This window comes from Branchiostoma lanceolatum, chromosome 11 (assembly GCF_035083965.1).
Source record: "Branchiostoma lanceolatum isolate klBraLanc5 chromosome 11, klBraLanc5.hap2, whole genome shotgun sequence".
In the NCBI taxonomy this organism is placed as follows: Eukaryota; Metazoa; Chordata; class Leptocardii; order Amphioxiformes; family Branchiostomatidae; genus Branchiostoma; species Branchiostoma lanceolatum.
Genome location: NC_089732.1, coordinates 220,024 through 233,693, shown reverse-complemented (window position 1 = coordinate 233,693; position 13,670 = coordinate 220,024). Strand labels below are relative to the sequence as shown.

Here is a 13,670-nt window from a genome sequence, read left to right as displayed (position 1 = left end):
GGGCCAGTACAATTATTATATGGCCCTGGGAACAATAAATCACTGTCTAGAACATGCTGGGCAATCATAGCCCAGCACCACAATGCAGCAAACTGCAATGTTTACTCGTCAAAGCATTTTCGTAGATTTCACCCTTCTTTATGTGTATTCCAGACTGTATTACAGGACTTGTAATTGTACCTACTGGCTGTAATGATACAACACGGTGAATTGGCATATTGAGGCCCCTGACATGGGTTTGACTATTTACAACTTGTAAATAGTCAAACCCATGTCAGGGGCCTCAATATGCCAATTCACCGTGTTGTATCATTACAGCCAGTAGGTACCCATCTCTGAGTAATGAGGCTGTTGTATGTTCAAAGCGACCATGGACAGTTCTTAACTTCACACACTCTGGTTACTTGGATTTGTAGCTTCACCACCATTGTGTATGGCTTCACCTTGCACCTATATACTATGTACACTTAATCATTGTATTTGATTAGCTTTACTTAATACAATAAGATGCACAGACTCAAGTAAAACTGTGATCACTGGGTTTATTGTAGAAACTAGAGGTTAAAACAAAACAGTAAGATATGTAAATAGCAATGAGTGCATTCAGTCTTGATTAAATGTCCTTGTTGCATTGAGAAATGAGGCTTTGAGATTTTTAAAGCATTAATCTATTAGAAAAGTATTGGTCAGCTTTAAGCTAACAAAAACCAATGACATTAGTAACAAGATGTCTCTTAAGTCTTCCTATGTACATTACACAGTTTTGTTGTAATTCTTCATGATCAGCATTAAACAGGAGAGTTTTTGTGGAATCCTCCAGGACTCGTCAAATGACTGTGATTGCCGGTGGACAATTGTTAGCTCAAAATTGAAATGGCAATAAAACATTTCATAATATATAATTGACATCACAACATAATACTTAACTTTATGCACACTACTTAATGGCTCTGTTGCTCTTTAGTATGTACAGGTTGCAACAAGACATACAGACATACATGTACAAGGGAGAGTATTATTGCTATAATTAATTAATAATTGTATCTATTGTAGGCAGTACATGCAAAACAGCAGATAGAGTACAATATGGAAAATGAATCCTACAAAATCGTAAACAAATGGTTTAAAGTGGTTCAATATTCAAACAAGAAATGCAGCACTGGATAGCCAGCTAATAGTATACCAGTGTCCTAGATAAGAGTCTTTCCAAGACTGTCATCAATAGGACGACTTTTACACAAACCTGTACGTAATACTATGCATAAAATCTAAATACATGATCATAGTCTCTGTGACTGTCTAATTACATAATGAAAATGTAGTGATGTTGATAAAGTTAATATTGGTAAAGACACAAACATTCATAGTTTTAATTGATGTGAGACCAACTCTTTTTTGAGTTAAGAGTTACATATAGCCTTTATTTCTATACATTTTTTTCATTAACACTTTCATGATGATAAGATTGATTAGAGGTCCAGAAAGGACCTTCACTATATCATTCAATGTGTTAAGATTTGCCTACCATTGCTTTGCATTATATAAAATGGCAGGATCAATTCATCTTGAGTTCATTTTGGACGTTATTTGATTAAATTGAAAGAGAGCACTAGATTTTGTCTAAAGAAACAGGCAGTAAAAGATCAAACTGAACTGTAATTGACATGAGCTGGTAATTCTATCTCATTTTGTATAGATTAAGAATAAACAGTACCGGTAGCACTTACAGTTACAGGCAAATGAAATCTACTGAGACCAGCCATGTCCCAACATTCTCCTTACTGACCACATTCCTGTATCCTAGACATTTGAATCTGTTACATGTATCTGTACTTCCTGATACAGTTATCATGAGGATCAGCTACAAACACATGTCCATCCTCTGTCACAGCCACCCCGTGGGGTGTGTGCAGTCTGTCCCCATCACTGCTGATGGTGGACAACCAGGTGCCGTCTAGACGGAACACCTGAAGCTTCTCAACCCCAGTGTTTGCCAGAACTATGTTCCCCCTGCTGTCAGCTGACACCCCTGTAGGGCCCTTTATGTCCTGTGGCTGTCTGCCCCACCGACCAAACTTGTGTTTGAAGTTCAGGTTCTTGTCAAACACCTGAACACGGTGGTTATCTGTATCTGCCACAATGATGTTGTCTTCTTTATCCACACAGACAAAACATGGCTGGTCAAACTGCCCCTGTCCCTTCCCTCCCACCTGTTTCACCAGTGTCCCGTCTGCCTCAAACAGGAAGATGCTATGTTTGCCTGGATCAGCTACAACAACCCTCCCATCCCTCTGTACTGCCAGGCTATAGGGGTCTGTGCAATATTCATCCAGAGGAAATTTGTGCAGCAGTTCTCCTGATGGGGAAAATTTCTTCACTTCCTTCCCAGATTTCACCACTATGGTGCTATCAGTCTGAACTGCAACTGATTCTGGATTTGCAGTTGTTGAAAATGAATGACAAAACTTCCCACTCAGATCAAACACCTGAACACGCTGGTTGCCATAGTCAGCCACATATAGCCTGTCCCCCCTGACTGCTACATCCGTAGGCCAGTCAAACTGCCCATGTTGGCTGCCCTTCTGCCCAAACCTCAGTACAGGGTTGTTACTGCCCACATCTACAGTGAGAGAACCCAGATCCTTCCTAACCCCCATACAGACCCCCAGTGAGTATTTCCCTGAAGTCTGAGGTCTCCATACTCCACCCCAGACCCTCCTAACTCTGCTGGTTAGTCCCTTCCCTGTAGCGAGTGGGGGACTAGTGTGTGCTGTAGTCTGTATCAGGGTGGTTTTGCCCTGGGGGGAGGTCACCTCTATCTGTGGTGCAACATCCCCACCTGTAACATCTGCCTTGTTGGCTGTGACTGTGACAGAGCAGGGCAGACTCTCCACTGCTGGACCTTCTACATTAATAGTGAACCCAGCTGACTTAAATATAGAATCAAATTTTCCCAGGGACAAACTGGAGGGTTGGAAATACACATGTCCTGCCACAGCCCTGGTGCGTGCCTCCTGTGTGGTGAGCTGTCGAGGTCTTTCCTCCATCTGCTGACTGGAGATAAAAGTTTTTGTGATTGTTAGAAAATGAAATGTCTTGATATTTATCAAAATATGTGCCACAAATTGTGGCCACTCCCAAAAATTCAATTTCCTGGTAAAATGTTGGTCAACAAATTGTCAGAATTACTAAATCACAATTTTATAAACAGATGTTACCACTCTTCCTTGGAGAAATAATTATCAGTCTATTCATTCTTATTAGAAGTATTGAATTGGCAATAAACGGTGCACACCCCAGTTCTTCCGCGACCGGGGTCCACGGAAGTGCCCGACAAAAAAGTGACGAAAGGGTTTCGAGGGGCTGGGTTTGAGTTTAGATGTCTCATAATGTGCTTCGAACTGATATTAGATACTAGCATGGCTGAAAAGCGTATGAATTGGTGTGTTTTGGGTGAAAATTTTGTTTCGATCTGAGCCTTGCTTCCGGATATCCATCCGCGTGGATGGTGAAATGTCCCTTGGCCCGGGATTGACCTTTGTTGCGTTCTGTGGGTCATGCTGACATGCCTCGCGCCGTGGATGATTAAAGAAATCTAAGTGTAACTATAATTTTCTTTATAATTGGCTCGACTGTACGCTAGGTTTTGCTCTTTCTGACAACCTCAGTCGTTTCTACCCAGAAATTTTTTTCTACGAGTTTTATCCTACACAAAAGTGCCAAAATTTGACCATCATTTTTGACGTGAAAATTATGTTTTTGTCTCCTGATTTACCAAAATCAGAGAGGTAGAAGAAACAGAACTCAGCTGGTCCTGTAGCGGAAGGGATAGGCTTTCATCCCATACACAGTTGATTTACTTCGGAATACTTCCCTGGAAGAGACAGTACCTAGACTGGAGGGTGCGCAGCCTCCAATTGAAACACCAAATAAACTGGGGTGTGCTCCCTAAAGGCAGTGACCCTCACCCTCATCAAGTCAGTCCTCACATATGATTGCCGTTGATTAAAGATGTTCATTTGTTTGTAAAGATGTTTATGATAAGAAACAAACCTTTCCTTGGCCTTTTCCTCCTCTCCCTCCTTTACTACATGAATTGGTTCCAATGACGGTGCCTCTGAAAGGTCAGTGCAATTACATTGATAATATTTATATTGTGTTACACACAAAAGACAGAATCCGAAATGAACAAATCACACACCAAAGAAGTGGAACAGACCCTCTAAGCTTTACAATTATTAAATGGAGAATAGATTTAGAATAAGAGGCATGGCCTCAGTGTATGAGTGGAGCCAAGAAAGCCCTACACTGGAATACAGAGAAGTGTAAACAAAAAATGGGCCAATGATACACACGTCATGTATAAGGGCCAGTTTGTTATGTCAAATTTCTAAGCCAAGATTAGGTTAATCTACAGTTAGAAAGAACATTTACCTCCAGATAAGCTTAAGAGGCTCCCAGCTCCTGAATCAAGTGATTGAATGCTTCCTAATGATGATGGAATGCTTGTTAGTGATGACTGGATGTGTTGTGATGTCACCTTTTTCACCTGCACATCCATTGGAGGACGTACAATTTCCTGATCTCCTGTAACCAATTATACATTTAGCTTCGGAATCCTACCATGGGTAAGAAGTACACAGCTACAAATTGCCATTAAGCTTTCTGCAAATTTTTTAAACTTCTGCAGCTATGCCTTAGCGCATTCTGTTTGAAGACAGCTATAAAATGTAATCAATATTTTACACCTGATATATTAATACTTAATGTAATTCTATGATTCAGCTTATCTGATGTGGAACAAACTTTAAGCCTCTTGGCTTTACAATTATTACTTTTATTTTAGTGGATAACAAGAGTTTGGTATGGAAAGAAGTTTTACCTTCATACAAGATTGATAGGCTCCCAGTTCCTGAATCAAGTGATTGAATGCTTCCTAACGATGATTTAATGCTTGTTAGTGTTGGTGACTCCAGGATGCTCCCTGTTTGTCTGTAAGGTTCCAGTGATGATAGTCCAGATGTCATTTTTTCCACCTGCTCATCCATCGGAGGTTGGGGTGAAATCAGCTGATCACCTGTAACAAGTTATGCATTAGCTTCCTGTTTGGGTAGTGCTAATTCTATATAATGCAGTTCTTAAGTTGAATATTATTTAGCCAAATACTGTGTATATTAAATCTTCTAAATAAAAGTTGACAAATTTCTGGTCCACACCTCACCTTTCACTACAGATTTCAGCTTCACTCTAGATGGGACAAATAAAGTTTCTGTTGATAACGTTGACTTTATCATTACCCTAAGACTCCAGTATCTAAAAAAATGTGTTATCGATTCATATATATAACCTCACAAATGTCTTGAACACCTGAAGTGTGCACAACCTGGGGATTACAGATGCCGCACTTACCATTAGTAGATCTCTTCAGATGGACTACTTATTCAACATCAGATGGCAGTCTCAGATTAGAATTTTCTGACAGTTGACGTTTAAGTTAAAAGCAACATTTACTCTTCGTGTACCTTTCTTGAAGTAGTCCCTCCACGCCGTGACGTCCTGCTCCAGCACCAGAGTCTTCACCACCAGCTGGTCTCCTCCCTCCAGGCCCCGCATCTCCTCAGTCAGCAGCAGCTCAGACAGGGTGGTGGAGAGATCCCCGCTCGTGCAGGAACCCCAGAAATGCTCAAATTTGGGCTCAGATTCAAATGTCAGAAACAGAATTACACACCCCCTGTACCTACCCACAATAATGGCTCGCTCAGCTTCAACTTTGGCCTGAAGCTGGTCAAACTTTCTCTCAAAGCTTTTTTTGGACAGTGTTTTGTGTGCTATTTTCAGTTGCTTTTTTTGATGCCTGTAGATTTCCTTCAGCTCTTCATCCCTCATTTTAATCTTCAGTTGGCGAGCCTGCTCTTTTTGATATACTGTGGTCAAAAGATGTTCATTTGGAATATTTAATTGGCCATGGGGCAGTTCTCCAGTGGACACATGAACATGTTCACTACCTTGGAGACCAGTGTAGATAGCCATTGCCATGGGCATTGCTGAAAAACCAAGTATGATGTTTAAAGTCTTAACTACAAGCACACAAACACAATATGGGGTATAACATCTACCTTTATCGGGGTATAAGGGCTGGGTATCAGCATCTATGAGTCAAAGATGTAGCATTGAATTTCATGCAGTTTATTAATAGACCAGTTTGTTGACACTGATATCCAATTTGGGAAAGATACTGGTGAGAAAATTTGAATTTGAGCTTGGATGATGTTGATGATGATTTAGAAAGAAAGAAATAAAGAACAAGAAAAATAGGTAACTTGATGACCCAGATATCGTTACCCTGGAGCCCAGACCAAGACCGGGCCACTAGCGATTCCCTTCGGCGGCCCAAGACGGGAGTGGACCGCACCCCTTTACCTGTAGGTAAGGGCCGGTCAACTCTCGGGCTAGAACACCCCTGGTGCATTAATTTGTATCAGCGGGCTTGGAGATCTGGGCCATCAAAGGCACCGACTAGATGGAACTGGCTGAAAGGCCCAATAGATAGTCTGATTCCCAGGGTAAGATATCGTCTGCCAAAGAACATGGCAACTGGCCATGGTTAAACTTTTTTTCCTGAACCCAAAGTCACCCCCAAACTTACGTGGCATGAGTTGTGGCTGCCCCCCTGTGAGCAGCTCCATGAGATGCAGGTACCCAGCATGCCCCAATGCTGTACGGAAGATGTTGAAAGCTCTGTCATCCATCTGCTGTAGTAGATCCAGCAGCCTCTTGGTTCTGTGGTGTCTCCCAGGGATGTCCAGGATCTCTTGTCTCATCTCTACTGTGAGCACCCCCTGCTCGTGGAGATAGTCCAGCACTCTTGTGGCATCCAGTTCCTGGTAGATGGTTGGGTAGTTCCTCTGCAGCAGAGTGCAACTGGCCTCACTCATCATGGGGGCTGTCTGTGGCATGGCTGCTGCTGCTTCTACTTGCAGTGATGGTGGTTCTTGTGCTATGCAGAGATAGCAACAGTTTAGAGACCTCATATACATGTACCTACTATTATAGAGATTTGACTTTCAGATTTACAATTCTTTAGATCCTTGCGTAAGATGTTCACCATTTACTTTCTAACCTACGATGCTCCCATCATATACCAGTAAATGAATTGTGGCATTTTCGTAATGATAATGCAAATTAGACCCTTATTTGCATGTTCAGTACAATGTTCTATCTGGCGTAAGTTACATTATGTTAAATAAATGTATCGTCCTGTCATGGTTAACTCTGGAACTAATTAATAGAATCTCCTTGTTAACTTTGCTGAGAAGGTTATGTTTTGCACAGCGTTCATGTGTGTGTGAGTGTCCTTCCATCTGTCAATAAGAGAACTCATTTGGGCCCCCTAGCAGCTTATTTGGAACTGCAGGAGCCGGTTTCGTTTCAAACTTTGAAAGAGAATAACTCAAGAAGGGGTTGACAGATCGTCATGACATTTAGTATTTTAATATAGATAGCATGTGATAAGTGATGTTTGACAAGACCATATGCTAATTATGCAAATCATGAAAGTTTACAAACCAGCTGCATTCCATTACAGGACTCTCAAATACATTACATGTGTAACTGACCATAGCACGTCCAGGACAAAAGATACAAAAGCTGGAAATTTTGCTGAAGTACCAAGGTCACACACCAGGAGGCCCAAAACTAGCCTTGACCTTAAAAGTTTGTATTCCCAATACCTACCTACGTACCAAATATTACCACAATCCATCCAGAGGTTCTAAAGTTATGCTAACTTCAAATATCTGGAAACACAGACACTCACACTAAAAACAATACACTCTTACTTATATTTCATGGAGGTAAGCAGTATTCAATTGTGGAATATTGGTAAAAATAAACAATGATAGTAATAAATATCAATCTATCCTAAATACTTGTCGATTTGTACAGCACAATAAACTCTAATCCCCTTTTACATGCAACCTACAATTTTGGATGATCATGAACACTGTGTGGGAGATTTTAACTGTTTTATCTGTAGGCCCTGTATGTAAACTGTGCAAAAGGTTTTCCTCATAAAGACATTGTACATATGTCAGTCATACCTTCTGCCCTCTGCTGTTGTTCAAGTTGTTCAGCTTCCTCTGCCAATCTTCCTTTCCCCAAACTTTTTAAGATGTCTACAAGTAACCCCAGGTCACCCTTGCCAATCTTATTGTCTGCCTGCAGCATTTTGAAAATTTCAAGGGCCGACGCACGTTGTACTTTTGCCACTCCAAAAACGTCAGGGACCAGTAGGGTTCGTAGGCTTTTGACATCTTCATCAGACAGGTTGTCAGAAATCTTCTGGTAGAGCTTGGTTAGAGGGGAAAGTTGGGCCATGGCTGCTGCCTGGTCCTAGCAAGCTTTTCAGGTTTCTGAAAATGCATACAAAAAATGATTTGGACTTGAATAGCTTCTCCTGAAATGAATGGCTACAAGTACTCGGATCTTAGGCATTTACTTGGCAGCAAAAATTAACTTCTCAACACCACAGATAACCAAACAGAGGTTAAAATGTCAAAGCCTCAAATTTTCCTCAATCATGAAATTGACTCAACAGTTGGTAAGGGCAGTGAGTTGAAAAACAACAAATTAGCCATCCTCACTGTGCACAAAGTATCAAAGAGACCTTTGACCTTACAGTTTTCATTTTCAAGGGGCTTCACAAATCTATGTTAATCAAAATATGTGACTAACGTTAACACAAGTTATTTATAGGTACAGTACAGGATTTGATACTGCTTTAGATTTTTGCCCCATAACTGCTTTTTACAAGTCTTTAGACGAGTGTAAAAACCCACCTGTTAAAGTTGGCTGTGGACCTTGGACATGCTGGGCTGTGAGATGATGTATCTCAGAGAATGCTGGGAAACCTGAGTTAATATTAACTTGACCTGTTTCCCAGCCAATGATATTAACCAGTCTGCTTCCCTTACTGAGGTCACATGTTCACAGTCACATGCCAGTCTGTTGTAGGTACTGTCGTGGTCAAAGTGTTGACAGCTACTTCATAAAACGTTATAGAGTAGGGCGAGTCAACATAGTGCAATACACGATACAGCTGCTGTAAATGCATTTAAGTTTGCGGGGATTTGATTTCGTGTTAGGGAGAAAATGATGTCTTTGCAGTGGTTTTAAGCTAATGTTTGAAACAAGTAGTTTGTTTACGGACAGCCAGTCACAAACCAAGATAGCTGAGTATTTGCCATAAAGGTGCCCCGTAATACTGTAAAATGTATAATAGTGCTTAAACAAGGAGGTAGGTGGGCAAAAATTGTTGCGGTGGTCTTAAGTTTGCACTGAAGAGTTCACTGCAAAAACCAAGAACATGAAACCACCTCAAACATTTCTGCATTTACAGGATACTGTGGTCAAAGTACTAACAGTAACCCTTGGCTAACTTAACTTGTAAGTGTGCAGATCAATATATTAGGTGCTCCAGGATTAATTTTTAATTCAAACTGTAGATCCACACCCCTATATATCACAAGAGTGCACCTTTGGTATGGGTTCACCCTTAATAGTATTCATTTGTTTACTGTAATATATGTGATTGGTTCTCAGTTGGAGTCTGCTAACATTTTGCCCCCTACATCTACCTGACAGCAAATACTGTTGTTTACCAATGGTAGATGTTGATAGCAAAGTCACCTTTAACATTACCTATAGTTTGCCAGTGTGACGCTTTGAGTTTGTTTATAATAATCATTATTTCATTGTTTAACCAGGCTAGCCCAACTTAGTGGTGTGATCATTGCTTTACACTAATTACAGAGGGACCCTGGGTCTAAAATAACACAAAGTAACATACAAGTTTGTACAGTAGCAATTTAATACATATTTGTAGGCAGGACACGTAAAGTTGAAAGACGCTGGGGATATGAAAAATCTAAATCAGCTTTGAGCCTTCAGTTATCTAAAATTTAATCTATCCAGTAACTGTTGTAATTCATAATTAGTAAACACACAAACATCCATAGTTTTAGGACATTGTAGTTTAATTCATCCTATGCTCTATCAACCTGATGAAATTATTTCCAGATCCATAGTTGTTAGTGATTCATAAGAACACCACTGACAGTATTATACGGTGACATTGTTTGTCACACATTTAGTTACCACGACGGTACTAAAAACAACAGTAGCTAATTGAACGTTTAGCATATAACCTTGTCTTGAGTCTTCTATTTAAAACTATATCAAGACATTACCTACTAGTAGATTGTCTTAACCTCATTAACATATCTATTCAGACTTTTGGTATACAACCTGGCCGTTTCTCAGTCTCTTTCTTTAGTCACTGACGAAAGACAGCGGATGCTATCTGAAACATCTGGCTGTTTCAAAATCTTATCCAGTTGCTTGAGTAACTATTTTTGGCGTATCTTATTACCTGGATGTCTAACCTTCATCAACACACCACATTGTTTGTGTTTTGACTTTTTGTCAAAATTATGCCAGTTAGCACAAACTCTTTTTCGTTACAGTTCAGTTTCTTCTACTGACCATTTCAAAATGTTCAAGATGTTAACTTTGAATTCAATCAAGTCCAAAACAACAGATAGTCATCAAAGGTATAATATAAATCGATCCTATCATTGTCCAGATGCACATATAAACGGTAAGGAAATAATTACATTTACTTAAATTAAGTAATTGAATTATAAAGTTAAGGAAGGTCCAATCTGGACCTCTAATAAATCTTATCTGATCATAAAATTGAATGAAAGAAATGTATTGAATTGCAGGCTAACATTACTTAGGAATTCTATCTCATTTTGCAGAGACCAAGAACCAACCGTACACTTGACACCTAGATGTAGGGTAAATGAAATCTACTCAGACCAGACATGTCCCAACATTCTCCTTACTGACCATATTCCTGTATCCTAGACGTTTCAATCTGTTACATGTATCTGTACTTCCTGATACAGTTGTCACCAATACCAGCTACAAACACATGTCCATTCTCTGTCACAGCCACCCCATAGGGTCTCTTCAGTTTGTCCCTATCACTGCTTATGGTCGCAACCCAGGTGCCGTCTGGACGGAACACCTGAAGCTTCACACCAAAAATGTTTGCCAGAACTATGTTCCCCCTGCTGTCAGCTGACACCCCCATAGGGTACCACATGTCCTGTGGCTGTCTGCCCTCCTGACCAAACTTGTGTTTGAAGTTCAGATTCTTGTCAAACACCTGAACACGGTGGTTGTTTCTATCTGTCACAATGATGTTGTCTTCTTTATCCACACAGACAAAATATGGTCGGTTAAACTGCCCCTCCCCCTGTCCCCACCCTCCCACCTGTTTCACCAGTGTCCCATCTGCCTCAAACAGGAAGATGCTGTCTTTGACTACATCAGTTACAACAACCCTCCCATCCCTCTGTACTGCCAGGCCATAGGGTTCTGTGCAATATTCACCCAGAGGAAATGTGTGCAGCAGTTTTCCTGATGGGGAAAATTTCTTCACTTCTGATTCAGATGTCACCACTATGGTGCCATCAGTCTGAACTGCAAGTCCTCTGGGGTCTCTTGTGTTGAAAAATGCAGAGCAAAACGTCCCACTCAGATCAAACACCTGAACTCGACTGTTTCCAGCATCAGCTACATACAGCCTGTCCCCCCTGACTGCTACATCCCAAGGCCCGTCAAACTGCCCCTGCTGGCTGCCCTCCTGCCCAAACCTCAGTACAGGGTTGTTACTGTCCACATCTACAGTAAGAGAACCCAGGTCTCTCCTATCCCCTATACAAACCCCCAGCATGTGTTTCCCTGAAGTCTGAGGTCTCCATACTCCACCCCAGACCCTCCTAACTCTGCTGGTTTGTCCCTTCCCTGCAGCTAGTGGGGGACTAGTGTGGGGTCTTGGTGGGAGACCAGCACTATCTGCATGTATTGTGTGTGCTGTTGTGTGTATTACTAGCAGGGTGGTTTTTCCCTGGGGGGAGGTCACCTCTATCTGTGGTGCAACATTTCTATCTGCTGTCTCTGTGACTGTGACAGAGCAGGGCAGACTCTCGACTGCCGGTCCCTCAACACTAATGGTCATCCCAGCTGACTCCAGCAAGGAAGCTGATAAAACCTGGGACTGACTGGAGGGTTGGAAAGACTCACAACCTGCTAATGTCCTGTTTCCTGCGTCCTTTGAGGGGAGCTGCTGAAGCTTTTTCTCCATTTCTTCTGTTTCACAAATCAGGTCGTCTCTCCTGTCCTTAGACTGAACCGTGTCTGTCTTTGTGACCATTGTGTGATGTTCCTCTTGACATTTGAAGCTGTGCTCTGTGATCTCTTTTTTCCCACCTTCACTTTTCCCTCCTTCACCTCTCTGCTCTTGCTCAAGTTGTTCAGCCTCCTCAGCTAATCTTCCTTTCCCCAAACCTCTCAAGACCTCCACAAGGAACTTTAAGTCTCCTTTGCCGATCTTATTGTCAGCCTCTAACATGTTGAACATCTCGAGAGCTGTCGCTTGTTCCACTTTCGCCTGTCCAAGACTTTCGCGAGCAAGAATAACGCGTAGATTTCTGACATCTTCTTCTGACAAGCTGTTAGAAATCTTGACGTACAGCAGAGTAAGATGGGAGAGTCCAGATTCAGCCATTGTCAGTTTGTAACTTACAGTGTCTCCTTCAAGGTGTTTTGGGTTTCTGGAGATACAGAAATAAAAGCAATGCGAGGGTTTGAGTTTAAGATAGCCCTAACAATTGGGTACAGTGTTCTAATCTAAGAAATTGGCAACATTGACCATGATTTTCAGATTATTAGATAGCTGGCACAATCCTCAATTCGCTAAAGCCCACATACACTGGTCTTATGGGTACAAGGAACGAATATACTGCAGAAATCTCACCTGTTAATTCTGCAACACGGAAATGGTCCACCAGTTTCCTGGGTGTGAAGTTGTTCAAGTGTGCCCAGGAATTTGGGTTATTTAACCAGAGCTGAATCCCTAACGAGAGTGACCTGTACACAGTCACACATCAGACTTTACCAGCTAGTGTTGTTGTGCAAGTTCTACTGTTAACGGTTAGTAACTGTAACTGAGTGTGCAAATGTTCCAGGACTAAAGCTATCAGCATCACAAGAATTGTAGTTTCCACACCCAGGATAGAATGGTTGCACCCTGCATGTACGTGATTGGTGCTTTGTTTGGGTCTGTTTACATTTTTCCCAGGGCAGACTGTCCTAATTATATTATGACTGCAAATACTGAACCTGTTGTTTGCCAAAGGTAGCTGTAGCTGTTGACAGAAAGTCACCTGTGCCATTACCTGCACACTGTTAGAACTGTTAAAGGAACAATATGCAAATTTTGAGCTGTTCCACAATCAGGGTGCACCAATAACATGCTGTATTGTTATAGCATTCTTACGTTGTGTTTATAACATTCTATTGATATTGATCAATCATATTATCCAAATAAAACAGTGTATACAAGTACCATACATGACTACATGTATATAATGACATTTTTGTTGCAAATTCGTCCCCCCCCCTTTTATATCTGTTATCCAATTTTACATTTTGTCAACATGCAGTTTTATTTTCTTTGAGAGCTTTTTTCAGAGTTCTTCTTTTTTTTTTTTTTTTTAATTTTTTATTATTATTCATTTTCCATCCAACAACATAAACAA

At 41.1% G+C, this 13,670-nt stretch overlaps 2 protein-coding genes across 2 annotated transcripts in view; one reads left to right on the top strand and one right to left on the bottom strand.

Annotated features, from left to right (window-relative positions):
• The window catches only part of LOC136445010 (nardilysin-like), a 63,129-nt gene that overhangs the window by 10,123 nt on the left and 39,336 nt on the right, over window positions 1-13,670 (top strand). The window lies entirely within an intron of this gene.
• On the bottom strand, window positions 1,818-8,531 carry LOC136444980 (uncharacterized). The gene is made up of 7 exons (XM_066442809.1): window positions 8,100-8,531; window positions 6,647-6,997; window positions 5,523-6,044; window positions 4,883-5,077; window positions 4,435-4,587; window positions 4,054-4,117; window positions 1,818-3,054 (listed from the first exon to the last, which is right to left on the bottom strand). Exons 1-7 carry the CDS (start codon window positions 8,374-8,376, stop codon window positions 1,818-1,820), a joined length of 2,799 nt encoding a protein of 932 aa, XP_066298906.1. The 5' UTR covers window positions 8,377-8,531.

Coding starts and splice junctions, on each gene's coding strand:
- LOC136444980 (XM_066442809.1), bottom strand. CDS start 8,376: ATGGCCCAACTTTCCCCTCTAACCAAGCTCTACCAGAAGATTTCTGAC. Junction 5,078..5,522: donor GAGGGACTACTTCAAGAAAG/GTACACGAAGAG, acceptor AACTTGTTACAG/GTGATCAGCTGATTTCACCC. Junction 3,055..4,053: donor GAGGAAAAGGCCAAGGAAAG/GTTTGTTTCTTA, acceptor TTTTATCTCCAG/TCAGCAGATGGAGGAAAGAC.